This window comes from Pteronotus mesoamericanus, unplaced genomic scaffold (genome assembly GCF_021234165.1).
Source record: "Pteronotus mesoamericanus isolate MK-2021 breed Mesoamerican mustached bat unplaced genomic scaffold, CSHL_Meso_final contig_73, whole genome shotgun sequence".
NCBI classification, from domain to species: domain Eukaryota; kingdom Metazoa; phylum Chordata; class Mammalia; order Chiroptera; family Mormoopidae; genus Pteronotus; species Pteronotus mesoamericanus.
This window is the reverse complement of record NW_026555245.1, coordinates 19360220-19378610: the sequence shown is the minus strand read 5'-3', so window position 1 is coordinate 19378610 and position 18391 is coordinate 19360220. Positions and strand designations below refer to the sequence as shown.

General features: G+C 37.7%; 1 protein-coding gene across 1 annotated transcript in view; it reads left to right on the top strand.

Annotated features, from left to right (window-relative positions):
* The first annotated feature begins 405 nt into the window (after nucleotides 1-405).
* The window catches only part of PUM3 (pumilio RNA binding family member 3), a 41329-nt gene continuing 23343 nt past the window's right edge, over nucleotides 406-18391 (top strand). The window contains exons 1-10 of the mRNA XM_054583072.1: nucleotides 406-634; nucleotides 4162-4253; nucleotides 5347-5565; nucleotides 9797-9932; nucleotides 10509-10584; nucleotides 13442-13535; nucleotides 13797-13863; nucleotides 15107-15281; nucleotides 16273-16376; nucleotides 17351-17429. Coding sequence (XP_054439047.1) covers nucleotides 4172-4253; nucleotides 5347-5565; nucleotides 9797-9932; nucleotides 10509-10584; nucleotides 13442-13535; nucleotides 13797-13863; nucleotides 15107-15281; nucleotides 16273-16376; nucleotides 17351-17429 — 1032 coding nt within the window. The 5' untranslated portion in view covers nucleotides 406-634; nucleotides 4162-4171. The remainder of the gene's footprint in view (nucleotides 635-4161; nucleotides 4254-5346; nucleotides 5566-9796; nucleotides 9933-10508; nucleotides 10585-13441; nucleotides 13536-13796; nucleotides 13864-15106; nucleotides 15282-16272; nucleotides 16377-17350; nucleotides 17430-18391) is intronic.

Below are 18391 nucleotides of genomic sequence, written 5' to 3'. Positions count from 1 at the left end.
GAGCTCTTATCATGACCATTCGCTGTACTGAGAGCTTTCCATGGGCTTAGTTATCTATATTTCATTAGATAATCAAGGCTCTGAGAAAGTTAGTAATTTGCGGAAAGCCACACAGCTAGTAAGCGAAAAAAAAGTGATTACAATTCAAATCGACTTCCGAGGTATCCCTCTTATCCTCTGCACTAGACTGCCAGAGAGGGTGCAAGGTAACGCACCTTCTCTGAAACTGAAAACGTTAACTATTTTAGCATTAGTTCAGGTTAAAGAGTTAACCGAGCCAACCAAACCGGTTTCAAAAAAATCTCTTCAGCCCCCGCCAGAGGGCGCCGTCTTCCGAGGCGCGGAAGCGACAGGGTTAATGACGTCACTTTCAGGAGCCGCAAATTCGTCCCTGACGACGGATCTTTCCAAGGGCCAAAACGCGTATGTAGCATAGCCTTTGTTCTTCTAGAGGAGGTAAGTGAGAGCGGACCAATGGAAATGCTGAATTTCTGTTTTTCCGGCTAATAACCTCCCTTTAACCCAATCTTCTCTGCGGAAGAAGAAAAGAGTGGACCCGGGGGCGGTGCAAGCCCAGGAAGCGGAAGCAGCCGTGTGAGCAGGGAGCTACTTCTGACTGAACCACACGTGTGCGGTGAGTGTGGCGGGCTTGGAGGCTGTTCCTGGTAGGGATTTGCCCCATGCCCGGCGCTGGAGTGGGAAGGTGTCGGAGCTGCCAGCGAGGATAGAGGTGTTCACACCTGTCACTCGCTGGGCAATCATCTGTTGCCCTTTTTATTCTGAAAGTTTCGAGATTGACCGGAGCTTGGCGACCGCGCGTTTACGACTCCTTTCTACCACTTTGTCCTGAGAGTGCTGGACTAGCCTCACCACTTTCATCCTCTAATCTGGCCCGCTCTAGTTGCATTCAGCATTTCTTTTTCTTTCTTTCTTTTTCTTTTCTTTTTTTTCTTTTTTCTTTCTTTCTTTCTTTTTTTTTTTTTTGTCGGTCGTCCGTTTGACAGACATCCGCTCTGCGCTCAGTCAGTGCCAGGTGCCAAATTTACAACTTCGATGCAAGTTCTCAGCGCTGGGAGGGAAACTTACCGGGTACTGCGATGGAGGAGAGGGGAGTCTGAGGAAGTGATCCTAAAGCCAACCTAAAGCATGACGAGAGGCAACCCTGAAATCTGGAAGTCCAGGAAAAACTACTGCAAGCAGAAGCAGTAATTTGGGCTAAGTCCCTGAGGTGGGAGCTATAGAAAAGGAACCAGTGTAGTGAGCTAGGGGTACAGCGATGCAAGATAAAATTAGGTGGGTGGGGCCATGGTAGGGGAGTTTAAATTTTCTATACAATGGGAATACATTCCCATTTGTAGAAAACAGCGAAGGCTTATAAGCAAGGGGGAAACATGATAGGCCCTGGTTGTCTTTAGAAAACATATAATTTGTATTATTGTTGATTATATAATTGGAGATTATTGATGATTGTTTGGATTAAGGTGGTGGTAATTGGGATCAAAGGTGTAAAGTTAGAGGTATTTTTTAAGGGTATTGAAGACTTAGCGAAGGACTGAGTGTAGCGGACAAGGGAGAAGAAAATGTCAAAGGCAAATCATGGGACTTTTCCTTGAGCAGTGGAGTGGATGATGTGCCATTGGCTGGGATAGAGAAGAATGGGGTAGGATTATTTTTGGGGTGTTATTTGCAGTGGACATAAAGTTGAAGAAATATGTTTTGGACTTAGTAAGTGTAGGGAGCATAAAAGGGAGCATCAGGTAGGCAGTTAGATACACAAGTCTGGAGCCCAAGGAGATGTTCCTAATGGAGAGGTAATCTGGGAGTCCTCAGCACTGAGAGCCATGGGATTGGATGAGATCACCTAGAGAGAGGTGTGTGAGAATGGGGGAAGGCTTGAGGAATGTCAGCATTTTGAGGCAGGGTATTAACTGTTTGTAACCTTGAAAGTGCAATGCTAAGTGTGCTGAAAGGAGTTAAAGAAGGACCAATCAGATAACCCCTCTATCTCTGGGAAATCTCTGCTGTTTCCCTTCACAAGCACAATCTGGCTTTCTGCTCTGTGGCTCCCTGAACATTTTATATATACTTTAGTTAAAATGCTTATAAACACTGTACTATAGTTGGTAAATTACAGGGGTGCAGGTTAGCAATTCTGAAACTACGTGTGTGCTAGGATTGAACAATACATAAATTGTGAATAGTAGAGGCAAGTTTCTCACTGTCAGAGAAGTTATAAATAATAAAAAAAGGAAGAGTAGAGAACGCTGTAGCACTTGGTTAGAATTGGAGGCATTACTATGAGCTTATTTAATAGTTACAGAAATACAGTTTTGTGTTGTGCACACAGGCTAGTATATACATACATGTGTACTAGTCCTGTCTAGTTAAAAGACCTGGAAGCAGTGACACCCAGCAGCAGTAAACACACCTAACTAACATTCTTATCCTGGTTTGTAAATGTCCTCAGTAAAAGGAACCAGGGTTTCTTGGAGAAACAGCTGCTGCCTGGCTATCACAGGGAAAGGACAAGGTGAACTTGGAACAGTAAGGACATGCTTTAAGAAAAAGATGGGGTTGTCAAACTGTCACAGCAATTTGAAAGATTTTCCACTAGCCAATGCTGGAACAAGTTGAGCAACAAAATAACAATAGTATTAGGTTATAACCCTGAGTAATAAAATATCTGTGAGACCATACTGATGTAAATAAATGATTAAATAAGTGGGAAGAAGAAACACATTTTCTCTACAGAGAAATTCACAATAATAAAAGTAGAGGTATGGAGGGCAACAGAAAGCCAACAGTAAAACACCATAGTCAGTGGTGCAGGGAAGATTCACTGGAGAATGCGAAAATTATTGGGAGATGTATGGAATATTGCATAATCTCAAAGTGTATCACCCAAAACATTTATTAGTTGCTAAAACATATTTTAACAAATTCATTAATATTTCTCCCTCAAGGAAGTAGAACTTAATTCTTCTTTCCTTCATTTTAGGTGAACGTACAGACTTAATTATAATAAATAGAGTATGGAAAGAGACACATAGTAACTTGACAGTGGAGAGATGTGGCAAACAGCAGCTCAACCAAATGATCAGGTTGACATTGCCAGTCACGTTGATACCGTGTCCCTCACAATGTAATGTGATGTCCGCGGCACTTTACCTCTGCGGTGTTCTTCCCCCCAAAATCCATGAAGCCAGTCTTAATAGTGAGAAAATACCAGACAGACACCAAATGAAGGATATTCTGGAAAGTGCCTGGCCAGTAAGTTTCAAGTGTCTCAGCCGTGAGAAATAAATAAAGACTGACAAACTGTCATAGAAATATGGTATTGTGTAGAGATCCCGAACATCTGTGCTAGGTCAACTTCAGAAATTTAGGGATGAATTGAAAATACAACTTTGGAAAGCAGAGAAATAGCCAAATGATTTTTGCTCTTGACATACTCTGCATTCAGGAGCCTTGGGTAAGTGAGGGGTTATCTGTCGCCTGCCCTGTGTACCATGGGGTTTCTGTACCCGTAAGTAGTAGCCTGTTAGGCAGATTCTTCAGAATGAAGTATTAGGTGTTTCAACGTAGTCCTATTTTGGAGATCAATGAAAATTACTTAAAAGAATAACAAATGAAACATTTGAAGTAAGTCATCGTGTTAGCTGCATTGTGCTACGTAAGGAACTTTCAGATAATATTTTATTTTCGTTCATTAAATTTGAATATATGGTAAGTGCAACTTATTGTTTGTTTCTGATGTTTTAGGGTAGAGACCCAAGAAAGCAATGGTAATGTTGTCAGTCATCACAGAATCTTACCAGGTTGTAAGAAACACAAACACACCCGTGTGTTATCGTATTTAATGTAAAAAATGGTCTATGTTTAGCCTGTACTTTTGCTGAAGTATTGCCTCCCAACATATCACCCCTTAGCCAAGGTACAAACGTGTAGGTTGGTGTGTGTATTTTTATTTTTTGTTTTGATATCTTGCTTATTTTCACTTATAAAACCTTAGAAGCAGAGATTGTCTACTTCCTGAACATGTGTGCGTATCCACATGAGCTGTCCTGCATCCTGAACTCAAGGACTAAGTGTGGCTGTGGTTACTTAATGACTCTTACATGTGAGCAATTCAGTGATCTTTTTGGGTTTTTTGTTTTCCAGAGTTGCCACGATGGAAGTCACACCAAAAAAAAAATTCACAGGAAAAGGTACAAAGACATCCCAAGAGAAAAACAGATTTTATAAAAATAATGGTAAGATAGTTTTACCAAAATATGCTCCCATGTGGCTTGTTAGGCCCTTATAATTGAAGGAAGGGGTCTGTGGGATGGAGGGACATGTAGCAGATTGCAGTCTGTATTTGTGGGATAGGATTAGGATTAGGATTAAAATAATAGAAAAGTTGGTGTAACTGTGTATGGATGTGCATGTTCCCTGTGAAGCCAAGACACTTAAGAAATTGCCAGGATACTTGGGGGTGCTATACTCCCTCCCCAGAAGGCTCCTTGTGTCAGCTGGTGATGCTGTTAACTCATGTTAGTCACGCTAAGTCCCCACATTTTATTTTAATGTTTGATAAATTGTAGCTGACTAATCCTGCTGGTAAACAACATACTTTTACCTTCAAGATTTCTAATTGTGATGTCTGTATTATTCCATGAGGTGTCAGTGTTGTAAAATAGAAAAGTCAGAGTCTGTGTAAATGAGTAAACGTTTCCTAAGTAATCTTTTTTTTTTGTTTGTTTTCTTAACAGCAGTCTTAGGGCAGAGCTGTTACCATTTTCACTTAATTTGTTAGGTACTTAATTTTCAGGCTTCATTAACCAAAGGAGATTTTTGTCAAATAACTTTATTATAGACTTTGAAAATTCAAAATTAGAAATTTTGAAAATTAACATCTTTAATTTGATGATATGGTATATCTCCTAAATTCCAAGTGTTTGGTTTACTGTTAAACTTCTTATGATGTTATTAGAACTTTTAAAATTAAGAATAAAGACTTTAATGACATAGTTATCAAAATAGAATACAAAGGTATATAAATAATACTTCCTTTCTATTCTATGCTTAAAATAGAGAAATACACCAAACTATCTTTAGAATTATAGTTTTTATTATACATTTTTCTATAGGCTTTCTATAATGAATCTATTATTATAATTCTGTGATCAGAGAAAGTTTTTAAATTTTGTTTTGGTATTTTAAATCTTACTCTACTCCATACTTGAGAGTAAGACAAAGTATGTTTTACTAAAGAGGGTAAAATTGTAACAAATACAACTCAGTGGATAAAAGAGATCTAGGCTCAGGATCATTGAACTAATAATTATTTATTACTGTCACTAGATTCTGGTTCTTCAAAGACATTCCCAAGAAAAGTTGTTAAGGAAGGTGGGCCTAAAATCACATCAAAGAACTTTCAGAAAAGTGCCACAAAACCAGGGAAAAAAGGTGTGAAGCAGTTCAAGAATAAGCAGCAAGGAGACAAAATACCAAAGAACAAATTCCAGCAGGCAAATAAATTCAACAAGAAGAGAAAATTCCAGCCAGATGGAAAAAGTGATGGTGAGCGCTGATTGCTCCAGTGGAGTTGTGGCGGAAGCCGTGCCCTGCCAGAGCTGTGGCCAGAACCTCGGGGCGCAGGGACTCTGGAAGCCTGTTAGACACCTCCCATTCCTGTTCCTTGACAGGCAGTATTTGGGGTGGGGGTGAAGAGGAGATAGGATTAAATAAACAATCGGAAGCATCTTCCTTGGTCATAAACGTCCTCCAGTGCTTAGTGTTCCTTTTGTTTTAGTCCCTTGATGAATGACCCTAGCTGTAGAGTTAAGCTACATTGTAATGGCTTTATACAGAGGAATCTTAATATAACAGTCCTTTTTGTAGGCTAAGATTTATTAATACAGTCATTTATTAAACAAACAAATATTTGAGTTTTCTGTGCACTGTCTCAGGAGATGGGGGAAGGGGGCTTAACCAGTAAGTGCACAAGCCCTGTCTAATCAGCACAGAAGCTGGTTTTAAGTAATTAACGTGTCCAGCTAAATACATATCTGTGTTGGCTAAGGAGGTCTTGGTGAACAAGAGACATATAGACCCTGTTTTCACAGAGCTTAGGCCACTCTAATATATTGGTCAACCCATCAGGTGGCTCAGATCCCCAGGCAGTTCCAATGAAGGTGTAGTGTACACATGGCATGTTTCACTCTCATGGCTTCAGGACATGTTGCTAACTGACGGAATGTACTGGTAGGGCTCCTGTTTGTTGAAACAAACTGCCTCAGTATGTTCATCATGATAGTCCAGGGGTCATTTCTAACCCAGAGTTTTGCTGTCTATTGTACGTGTCCCTTTCGTGTGTTATCTTGCACTTGTCTCCAGGTTACATGTGCTGCCATATGTATACCTTCTCTGCAGCATCATGAGAATTTCTCTGTTGTCTTTCATTCTCTTTTTCTCCAACATGGCATATCCTGACCCAGTTCCTTTGCTGTCGACCGAGACTGTCGCCATCCCTCCTTCTCAGTGCCGTTCCCTAGCCGTGGTCCCTGCTCTGTGCTCTGCCTGGAGCTATTCCCTAGAGGGATAGCAGCCTTAAGGCAGGAGGGTTGGGGGAGAGGAAGGAAGGGAAATTTTTCATTGTTTTTCATTATACCTGCAGGTCCTTTCATTTGCTCCCGTTCCAGTGTTTTCTCTTGATCCCCTTTTCTTCCTCTTTTCTCCACTTCCACACCCCATAGTTTCTCTTTCAGGTTCTCTTTCTTATCTCCTCCTTGCTACCCTCTCTCATAGCTCCTGAATCTTCCTTTCACTACTGGAATTCTTGGCACCTTCATTTTAAACACTTACGTTCTCGCTTTAAGATCCTGTCACGCTGTACTCTGGTTCTTTTTGCTATGGGAGATATGTTCCCTGACATCTCCAAATGGAACTCTGATTTTATTTTCCATATTTTTATGCTAGCAACTGAGGGAGATGGGATACTAGACATCCCCAAAATTGGTATATCTACTGCAGCCTAGCATGGCATATGTCAAGGGTACCCAAATGTCGGTGGAATTAAATGATCTCTGAATCAGTTACTGACTTTGCTGTATAGTACATGGTGGTCTAATAATAATGATAAACATGCTCTGTGTTACCCACTACCCTCCATTACCAGGCCAGGAATAAGTAAACAGTAAGGGGAATGATTATGTTGTATATTGTAAAGCCATTAAAAATTAAGTTTTGACAAATATTTATTTTCATGGAGGAATGCTTAAAATACAGTTATTAAGTTTGAGTGAAGACAGTATGATTCTGAAATTTTTGGAAGAGTAATATAAAACATGCATAGAAAAAAGACAGGAAGAGCATAAAATGTTAATGGTTATATCTAAGTTTTGGGATTATAGGAGAATTTTGTTTTTGCATTTTCTAAGTTTTTCATAGTGTGTTTTCTAATCAGCGAAAGGGAGATATTTAGAAAAAAATTTTTTGGAATATAAATAATATTATTTTAGCTTTTGCTCTAGTTTTTTTTTCCTTTGCCCATTTTTATTTTTTCTTTTTCTTTTTTTATTGTTATTCTATTACAGTTGTTCTAGTTTCTCCCTTTTCCCTTCTCTATCCATTCCACCCCCAGCTCCCACAGTCCATTCCCACACCATGGTCCATGTCCATGGGTCATTCATACATGCCCTTTAACTAGTCCCTGCCCCTTCTTTCCACTGTTGTCCTCCTCCTCCCTCCCCACTTGTCACTGTCAGCCTGTTCCACGTTTCCATGCCTGTGGTTCTGTTTTACTTGTTAGGTTATTTTGTTCATTAGATTCCTCTTATAGGTGAGATCATAAGGGTTTTGCCATTCGTTGACTGGCTTATTTCACTTAGCATAACGCTCTCCAGTTCTGTCCATGCTGTCACGGAGGGGCGGAGTTCCTTCTTTCTTTCTGCTGAATAGTATTCCATTGGGTAAATGTACCGCAGTTTTTTAATCCACTCATCCACTGGTGGGCACTTAGGTTGTTTCCAGCATTTGGCAATTGTAAATAGCTCTGCTATTAACATAGGCGTGCATAGGCTCTTTTGAATTGGTGATTCAGGCTTCTTAGGGTACCTTCCCAACAGCGAAATTGCTTGGTCAAAAGGCAGTTCCATTTTTAGTTTTTTGAGAAAATTCCGTACTATTTTCCACAGTGGCTGCACCAGTCTGCATTCCCACCAGCAGTGCACTAGGGTTCCCTTTTCTGCACGTTGTAACTAGCACTGGTTTATAGATGTATTAATGCTGGTCACTCTAACTAGTGTGGGGTTAATATCTCATTGTGGTTTTAATTTGCATGTCTGATAGCTAGTGACATTGAGCATCCTTTCATATACCTATAGGCCATCTGTATGTCCTCCTTGGAGAAGTCTCTTTAGGACCTTGGCCCATTTTTCAATTGAATTGTTTGTCTTTCTAGTGTTGAGTTGTATGAGTTAAAACTAATTCTCCAAAAAGTTCTTTGCAGGATACTCATGTTAACAATACACATTTTATTTTGTTGTTTTTTGACCTCATTCAGACTTCTTGGTTCAGTTGGTAAGTTATTTAGATTTTGAGGACAAGAAATACTAATAGACACTTGGCTTTTATAGAAATATTCTGTTTGTAGAGACCTAGGAATTTTGATGGTGCATAGTCATGAGTAAGAGGCAGCAGAGCAGGAAGTTTCAGAGTTGCCTCTGGATTTGAATCCTGGCTCTGCCACTTAATTAGCTGTGTGACCTTGAACTAGGAGCTTAACTGCTTGATGCCTTTGTTTCCCCTATGTGAGAGAGAGAGTAATAATAGTACCTTCCTCTTAGCAAGTTTCTAGGAATTTTTCTTTTTATTCTCACCCAAGGACATGCTAATTGATTTTAGAGAGAGAGAGCAAGGGAGGGAGGGAGAGGGAGAGAGAAACATAAGAGGGAGAGAGAAACATCAATTGGTTGCCTCCGTAAGTACCCCAGTGGGGGCCGGGGGGGCAAGCCCACAACCTTTTGGTTTATGGGATGATGCTCCAGCCAACTGAGCCACACTGGCTAGGGCACAAATTTCTAGTATTCAGTACAGCATTTAGGATAGTCCTCTTGCTATACATTGTCTCTGGACTTACTTATCCTTTGTAACTGCAACTTTGTACCCTTTGACTGACATCTTTCCATTTTTCCCTCCTCCCTGCCCCTGGTAACTGCTGTTCAACTCTCTGCTTCAATATATTTGACAATTTTAGATTCTGCATGTAAGGTCTTATGGTCTTTTGTCCTATGTATACCCCAGAACTCATCTTGTTAAAAAAAAAAAAAGTACTCACCTTAGAGGAGAGTTGTTGTAAGAATTAAATGACTTAATATATAGTAGCACTCAGAATAGTGAATTTTTTATTACATTGTATTTCCTGTTTTTATTTGGACTAATGTAGACTAATTTTTGTTTGCCTGAAGAACTTATACCTAACATCCAATGAACTTAAAAAAGATGCTTAAAAGTTTTGAATTGCTTTTACCATTCTTTTGGTTTCCTTTTTTTTTCCTTAGTAGGTATCTTCGTAAGAATCAATAAATAGCTGTTGAATGAATGGATGGCTAGTTTCAATGAAACTTAAAATATATAAACTGCTCAGAAAATGAAATAAAGTATAAGTCTGTGGAGAACATTTTCCCCCATCTAGTTTCCTCATTGAGTATATATAGATCCTGATCAGTGATTGCTTTATGTACCTGATTTGTACTTGTTTCTGGCACTCAAAATGTTAAATGTAATTGGAAATAATTTTTATAATGAGTAGAATCAACAGCCAAGAAACCCAAATGGGATGATTTCAAAAAGAAGAAGAAAGAACTGAAGCAAAGCAGACAACTCAGTGATAGAACCAACTATGACATTGTTGTTCGGGCAAAGCAGATTTGGGAGATCATACGAAGGTACTGCTATGTAATAGCATCTTTGTTACTTTGTAAATAGTGAGATGTCCTAAAGTAAATGACACAGTGCTTGGATTATTTGGGGAGGACACATAGCACTCCAGTAGAGGACTCAGTATTTGGATGTCTGCTCGTTGCACAAATGTGGGGAATCTTTAGGATGGTGTCAGATAGATATGTTTAGGAAAATATATGAGAACTAAATTAGATTTGACATTCTTCCTGGAAGATTTCTGAAAAAATGAAGGGCAATTTCTTATCAACTTGTTTTGAGATACTTAAGTATTTGGTATCTTGCACTTGTTTTATTTTTATTTTTTTACTTTTGAAGTTCTAGCTGTTAAAATTTAGATTGATATATGAAATTATACCTTGTGAGATGAGTTTCTGCCTTTGAGAAAATTACTTTTCTCTGGCTGCTCTGGAATAGTAATCTTAATGTCAGAAGGTTTGCTGCCTTCAAAGAGAAAGTCACACTTAAGTGGGTGAACATATACTAAAACAGGTTTCAGTTTTGCATACTTAAAATAATGTCTTTACTTAAGCTATGTTTACTCCTTTTATTCTCTTTTATAGAAAAGATTGTGACAAAGAAAAAAGAATGAAGTTGCTAAGTGATTTGCAGAAGTTGATTCAAGGAAAAATTAAAACTGTAAGTAGGGCATGCATACATTTGCAATTTTAACAATTAAAATTGACTTACTCTCAATAAAGTGTAGCTGACCATTTATGACAGGAAATTGTTATTTTAAATATACTTGCCCAAAAATTTCAAATACTGACTAAAGTTTAATGACAGAATTTATTGTTGGAAAATTATAAAAAGACTGTGAAGTATTTGGGCGTGTCATTTTTAAATAATTTACTTAAAATAAATCAGTGTTCTTTATTCTGAAGATTTTATTAGTTCAGTAGTACATGTTAGAATGTTTTGCTCTGAACTCAATATACTTTTTTAAAAAATTTATTTATTTTTTCAAATACATTTGTCTCCACCTTCCCCCCACTTTCCACTGCTCCCTCCCCCCCTCATACTTTTTTCCATCACCATTTATCCCGCAGTACCCTCTTTCCACCCCTACCCACCCTCGTTTTGGTCACCACATTGTTGTCTGTGTCCATGAGTTCTTTCTCTTTTTTTTTCTTTTTTGCTCTATCCCTCCACCCATCCTGCTGTCTATGACTGTCTATTTTGCTTTTTTGTTAGTTCAGTTTATTTACATTAGAGTCCACATATGAGTGAAATCATACAGTATTCGTCTTTCTTCAACTGGCTTTTTCACTCAGCACAGTGTTCTCCAGGTCCATCCTCCATGTTCTTGCAAAGGGTAAAATTTTCTTCTTCCTCTTCTTCTTTTTTTTTTTTTTTTTTTTTTTTTTTTACAGCCGAGTAGTATTCTGTCGTGTAAATGTAATATAGCTGTTTTTGCCATTGATCTACTGATGGACACTTGGACTGCTTCCAGATCTTGGCTATTGTAAATAACACTGCAATGAACATAAGGGCACGTGTATTTTTTCAAAATAACGTTTTGAGTTTTTTTAGGATAAATTCCCAGAAGTGAAATCACTGGGTCATAACTTCGTGAACTTTAGTATATTCTAAATTGCTGGCTTTGTGTGTGTGTGCATGTGATGCAAGCATGATTCCTTCTTTCTTTCGTTCCATGCTTTTATAAATATGCAGAGATCTTTAAAATGTAATTGACTTGGGAGTTATAATGTAATTTTCATTATTGCTGTTTAGTCCTGTTTTATAATAAACTTCTGTTGACTTGTGTGTATTTGGATAAATACTTAGTGACCATTCACTTGTAAGACAACAGACTCGACAGCTTTGGGGGCTCTGGAGCAGCAGCATGTGCCAAACTGCATACATAGGTCTAACAAAGACTGCGTTGCAGTTCAAAGGAATGTCTTGAAATAGCAATTCCCAGCTGCTGCTTTCTTATAAATCCAGCAAGGTCATTTAAAAAAAATTTTTAAGTTGATTTTAGTGAGAGAGAGGGAGAGAAAGAGGGAAAAAAAACATCAATTTTTGTTGACCACTTACGCATTCATTAGATGATTTTTGTATGTGCCCAGACTAGGGATTGAACACACAACCTTGGTGTGTCGGGATGATGCTCTAACCAGCTGAGCTACCTGCCCAGGGCTCCAGCAAGATCTTTTTAGAATAGAACTGCTCCTCTGCTCCAGCAGCCTATTTTCTATTTATAAATATTTTACACTCAAGATCCTTTTCTAGTTACTTTTAGGTTATTACTACATGCCTGTGGACATGGTAGTTAGTGTGGTGTTTAAATCTGGTGTTCAAATCACTCTGCTGCTTAACATGTGTGTGCCTTTAGACGATGACAACCTCATTATTATTTATTGTGTGCTAGGTGTTGTGCTAACCAAGGCATATGTTACCTTCTTTACCTTAAAGGTCATTATCACCGTTAGACGTTTCATACATCTGGGACTCAGACAAGTTAACTTTCATCTCCAGGGTCAAAGAGATAGCAGATTCTTTAGCTTCTCATAAACTTACTTTTCTCACCTGTAAAGTGAGCATAACAATAGCCTACTCTTTAAGTTGCTTTGAAGTCTAAATAAGAAAAATATATTTATAGTACATATAGTAAGTAGTCAATATATGCACTGAAACAGCCTTATTTTCAGAAAAAAATTTTTTTAGTTTTAATCATAAATGTATATAAATATCCCTAAAGGAAATTCTTCTGAAGTCTATGGCTTTGATGGGTGTGTGCCTTCACATTCTGATTGTAAAGACGGACTGAGCAACAAATAATAAGCACTATTGAAGTAGACTGTGCTGTAGTATAGTAAAAAATAATGTTGCGTGACTGCTTGTTTGCGGTTATTGCTGTAGAAAATTGATCAGTGAGTCCTTTATTGAGGACCTCATCCATCCAGTTGTGAGGAGGAGGTGGGCTGGGGAATCAGATTTTCAATACAAGTTTCTAAGAATATAATTGGTTGTGTTCAGGGAATCATAATGAGAATGTGAGAAAGGCAATGTATGTAATAGGTTTATTTGCTTATGTAGCAAGACGTTTTTTAGATCTATCTTATATCTATATCTTTGATTGCTAAAGTGAAACATTCTTAGATTTATAAAATCATAGAATAATAAGATTTTTGAATTTCCCTTATAGGGAAAGTAGTTTTCAGAGAAAGGGGAAATACAGTGTGTATAATCATTAGATAGGTTTGGTTTGATTTTTGGTTTTAATTAATAATGACAGGAATCTTGCAAAATGGTTAAATCTGTCCCTGTCTCAATGCCATATGGTAGGCAGCAAAACCAAAGAATGCCATTTTGTACAATTAAAACGAGTATATCTACTCCCTAGTAACCTAGATTTAATTTTATCCTTAGAGACCCTACCTTTTTTCTAACAAGGAGTTCTGAAAGAGGTAGCAATAAAGCATAAATAATATGATAGAAACATAAACTCCAGGGAGAATTAGTCTAAAGGCCCAAACCATCTTTCCTCCAGATTGCATTTGCACATGATTCAACCCGTGTGATCCAGTGTTACATTCAGTATGGCAACGAAGAACAGAGAAAGCAGGCTTTTGAAGAACTACGAGGTATTTCTTATATTTTGAAGATTAATTGTAATCATTTGTAATGAGTCACTTGTTTTATCTTGAAATACCCAAGATTATGCTGGAAAATAATTCTGTTGTGAAAAAGCAGTGTGTCCTCTATAGAACCTTTTTTGTTTTTATTTATTTATTTGTTTTTTTGCCTGATACAAAGTGTTAGTTGTTTGTATTCCCAGAATTATGCATTTATTTAGTTCTTTCTTTTGTTTCTAAGGAATAATTGTGATGTATTTTGTTTTTCAGATGATTTGGTCGAACTAAGTAAAGCTAAATATTCCAGAAATGTTGTTAAAAAATTTCTCATGTATGGGTGAGTTGTTTTATTTATAGAATACTTTTATTAGTTTTGTTAAAGGTGTGGATACTGATTGTTTGTAAATGTTACTTAAAAGTCTATCACCATAACAATAACCTTCAACAGATGCTTTTAATGTTTCCAGGGAGTGTAGTCTTAAAAACAATTATTGAAGTTAATGTAAAGCAATGATACTGCCTTCACCATTCTTAGGAGTATATCTTGAAGTCCTGGAAGAAGAGAACTAGGATGAGGAACATGTAATTCGTTACCAGTATTTAGAAGGTAGTCGGTTGTGAGGGGCTGGTGAATACACAGAGGCAGAGTCATTGGGTCAGGAAATGTGAAGATGGGAGGATTTTCTGAAATAGGTAAAATTGATACTTGTCATGGTTTCTCTTTTTGAGTGTAATGTGTAATAAATAATGTGCCAAAATATGCTAATCAACAACAAAAAAAGTACAATTGGCAAAACTTTCAAAAACTATTCCTGACTATAATTATCAGCTACTTGATTTTAGGATGTAATATAAATACTTGTGATTAAGTTCTGTTTTAAAAGAGCATCTTTAGAATATGTTTTATTGATATTTCCATGCTTCTTTGACTTTTACCTTCTCTTTTCTCCTTCCCTACGTTTTTCAAGCTGAACAATTTAATAGAAACTGACATTTACTGAGCACTTACAGGGTCTGGCAGAAGCACCACCTGCTTGATTGTGGTTGGTAGAGTAATAGTATGGGTGTACTAATTTATAGTTTTAATTTGAACATTTCACCTAAAATGTCATATGGTGTGCTTGAGTGTAATATTGTTATGTTACAGAATTACATGCTTATAATTTTGTAATAAAAGATTTTGTAATAGAAAGGGCATTATTTGTGCCAGACCCTGTATTACAGGCTGGTCACAGTTCCTGGTACATAACTCATTTAATCCTTACATCAACCTTATTCTCTCTATTTTATGAATGAAGAAGCCAAGGCACAGAGAGTTTAAATAACTTGTTCAGGGTTTTGCAGCTGGTAAGCAGAGCCAGATTTCGGCTCCTGGGTAACTTTGAAAGCTTGAGGTAGAAAATAGAAGGCCGTGCGATTTTCTTTCTCATACGCGTTGCCTGTGGTAGACCCCCACCACTGCCCAGTGATGAGTTGGTCTCAGGAGGTGTCCAAGTTATGTTGGTGTCAAGTTATGTTTCATGGTCTCCCAGCTTTCTTCTTGTATCACTTATCTTTCCCCCTTATTGCACTGGATTTAGGAGTAAACCACAGATTGCAGAGATAATACGAAGTTTTAAAGGCCACGTGAGGAAGATGCTCCGACACGCGGAAGCATCAGCCATCGTGGAGTACGCGTACAATGACAAAGCTGTTTTGGAGCAGAGGAACATGTTGACAGAGGAGCTCTATGGGAACACGTTTCAGCTTTACAAGGTAACATTTTAAGGCTTTTTTTTTTTTTTTTTAAGTATCTTTACTTTCTCTATGTGTTCTTACTTACCTTTTGATGCCCTGATTTCAGAATGTATTTTTACTTTGGCTGGTCCTTTAATCTTAAAGGACCCTTTTTCTCATGGATTATTTTTTCTACAGTGTAGTGAGCAAGTGATGATACTTTCTCTTTCACCTGGAGCACTATTTTTAAATCCCCTTTAAATTGAACTACTTTTGTAACTCCCTCCCAAATGCTACGTGTAATGCTTCAGACTTCCATTTCTATAGTCATATAGACCGAGGCAGAAGACTCTTTAACAGCGTAGCTTTGTAAGTACACCCTACAGCTCTGATAGAAGTGCATCGGGCTCCCTGTTGCTGCCTTTTCCTGTGTTCCTTCACCTGTGGGTTATCCTTCTCCAGGTGGTGTCTAGGGAAGAAGGGGAGTAGAGAGACCCAACCTTGCATATAGTACAGGGATTGAACCTGGAAAAGGCCAATAAAGGACTACTATGTTTAAAGGATCTATGTCAGACCTTGGGACATAAATGGCCACACTTACTTCCAGGGAAATGGATTGATTCCTGAGTTGTCTCTACTACTCAGATTCAGTTCCTGGGTTGAATTTAGTGCTTTATTTCTTTTGTAACAGTCATTGTATGAATGTGTAGGTAAGTACCAAACACATGGTGGCAAGAATTTACAAACTGATTACTTGATTTTGTGAGTAGGCTACGCTAGGCGCTTGCCAGGTACCTGTTGGCTGGGTGAGTTGGTTGGTTGGTTAGCCTGGCTATTTAAGTGCATTGGTGAGCGTGCACACTGAGAATCAGATAATCAAGAATTACTCCATGAGTGTATCTGCAGTAGGGCTTTTGTTATGTGAATATGGAAATCTAAAACTTAAGTTTGCCTGCGATTGATTTCCTTTGTTATGAAGCTGAAGAAGCTTGATTAAATTTAGAAGGATTTGATTTTTCTTCTTTTGCAGTCAGCAGATCATCCAACTCTGGACAAAGTATTAGAAGTACAGCCAGAAAAACTAGAGCTTATCATGGATGAAATGAAACAGATTCTAACTCCAATGGCTCAAAAGTAAGAAAGACACTTTTATTTTTCTTAACAAATAGCATTTGAAGGAGGAAAGTTTTATATAGCCCTTGCACAGAAAGGATGGATAGTTTTCCAGATACAATGTGTTATTTCATTTGGATTGTAAGACTTAGAAATAGGGCATGTGATCTTCTGGGAATTTGGGCCATGGTGAAGTGGTTAAGGTGTGGCCTGAGATCAAACGGCCTGGCTGTGAATCCTGGTAACCCTCTCAATCACTAACTGTGCAACCTTGGGTGACTTAACTGCTCTGTGCCTCAGTTTCCACATCTATAAAATTGGGTTGATAACAGTATGTATTTCGTAGAATTTCATGAAGATTTAATAGGTTGATGTTTCTAAAACACTCAGAATACCGCTTTGCCCATGAAAGCAACATGTTTCTGCCATCTACTTAGATACTCAGGGTGAACTTGAAGTCTTTGGTGCCTGATCATCACCCTCCGCTGTACACCTGAATTCACCAAGTGTCACACCAGGAAGCTTGGGTCAACTAGGTGTTTCATTTGCTGATTCTGTTTTGATCTACTCAGGTTTTCACTTTGCTAAAATTATTTTATGAAACTGATGCATTGTGAAGGATGCTTGACAGCAAATAGCTGTAAAAAGTGGGTCCACATATAGATTTCTAATCATATGTGCGTTGTTTGGGTAACAAAATATAGATGTCCTTATTTAAGAGAGTGTATTTTGAATGATTTCACCTTTGTTGATTAAACATTAGAAATTTGTACCCTGGTTTTGGTCATAGATGGCAGGCACTAAAATATTTTTATAGTCTAAAAGGTTTTTTTTAATCTTCATATTGCTGAAAGATACAGTCTGCCATCTCACAAATTACATTTGCTAGAACTATTTCACTTGCTTTGATTACTTTAGGACAGTTGCGGTTGCCCAAACCTGTATTACTGTAGCACCAGATCTGACATATTCTCTTCTCCCTTTTTTGTTTTCAGGGAAGCTGTGATTAAGCACTCATTGGTACATAAAGTATTCTTGGACTTTTTTACCTATGCACCACCAAAGCAAAGATCAGTAAGTTCTTGGTTTTAGTTTTTAAGCAAAAACAGAAGTGCCATGTGAATATGTAAAACACTTGCTTTGATATATCTTGTCTTTTAGAAATTTTGAAGTGATTTACTTAAAGAAGATAATGCACTGAACTTCCTTTGAGCAAGTCTGCTAATTGCATTTAGATTTTTCCTTGAAGACAATAGAATTGACCACAGTTTTATCAACTCCACTGAATTTTTATATTTTAATTATAACCCAGAGTATCCTCTAGCTAATAACCTAATCTAAAAATTAACCAACAAATAGAGGGATATTCAGCCTCCAGGGAGTTTGAAATCACTTGTGCCAATAGAAAAAAATTCTGTTGGTGTTAAAAAATGAGAGGACACTTAGGCAAAACTAAATGGACCATGAAAAATTGGACCTTTTATGGTAGAGGGAAAAGAAACAGATTGAAGGTAAGTTGCATTGCCTTCAAGTCAGTGATACAGGGAATACAAATGAGAAGTTGTCGTTTAATGCCCTGAAATTTGCTTGCCTTATTTGGTGAACTCATTTTCCATTTGTCTTCTTTCTAATAATAAGAAATAACTAAAATAATGACACTGACTTCTCTTTTCTTTTTTGATTTAATCTTTATTGTATTTTTTCCCATTACCTTTCAGTCCCCTTATAACCCCTTCCCCCCAGACACTTCTTAACAAATATACCAGACTAAACATTCATAGGAATTTTGACCCTCCCAAAATTGACATACAAAATAATTTTCCATGAATAACCACCCACCTAAGCTTGTGGTTCAGTGACTAGCAGCTGCTGCTTCTCTTCTGGGGCATTCTTTCTCTTTCCTACAGAGTATAGTATCTCCCAATTCTAGATTTACTGAGGCAGGACCATATTTTCAGAACTGAAAAAATGATCATTTGAATATATTCAGTGGTGGGAAATCTTTCTCTTTAGAGTTAAATGTATTTTAGTAATAG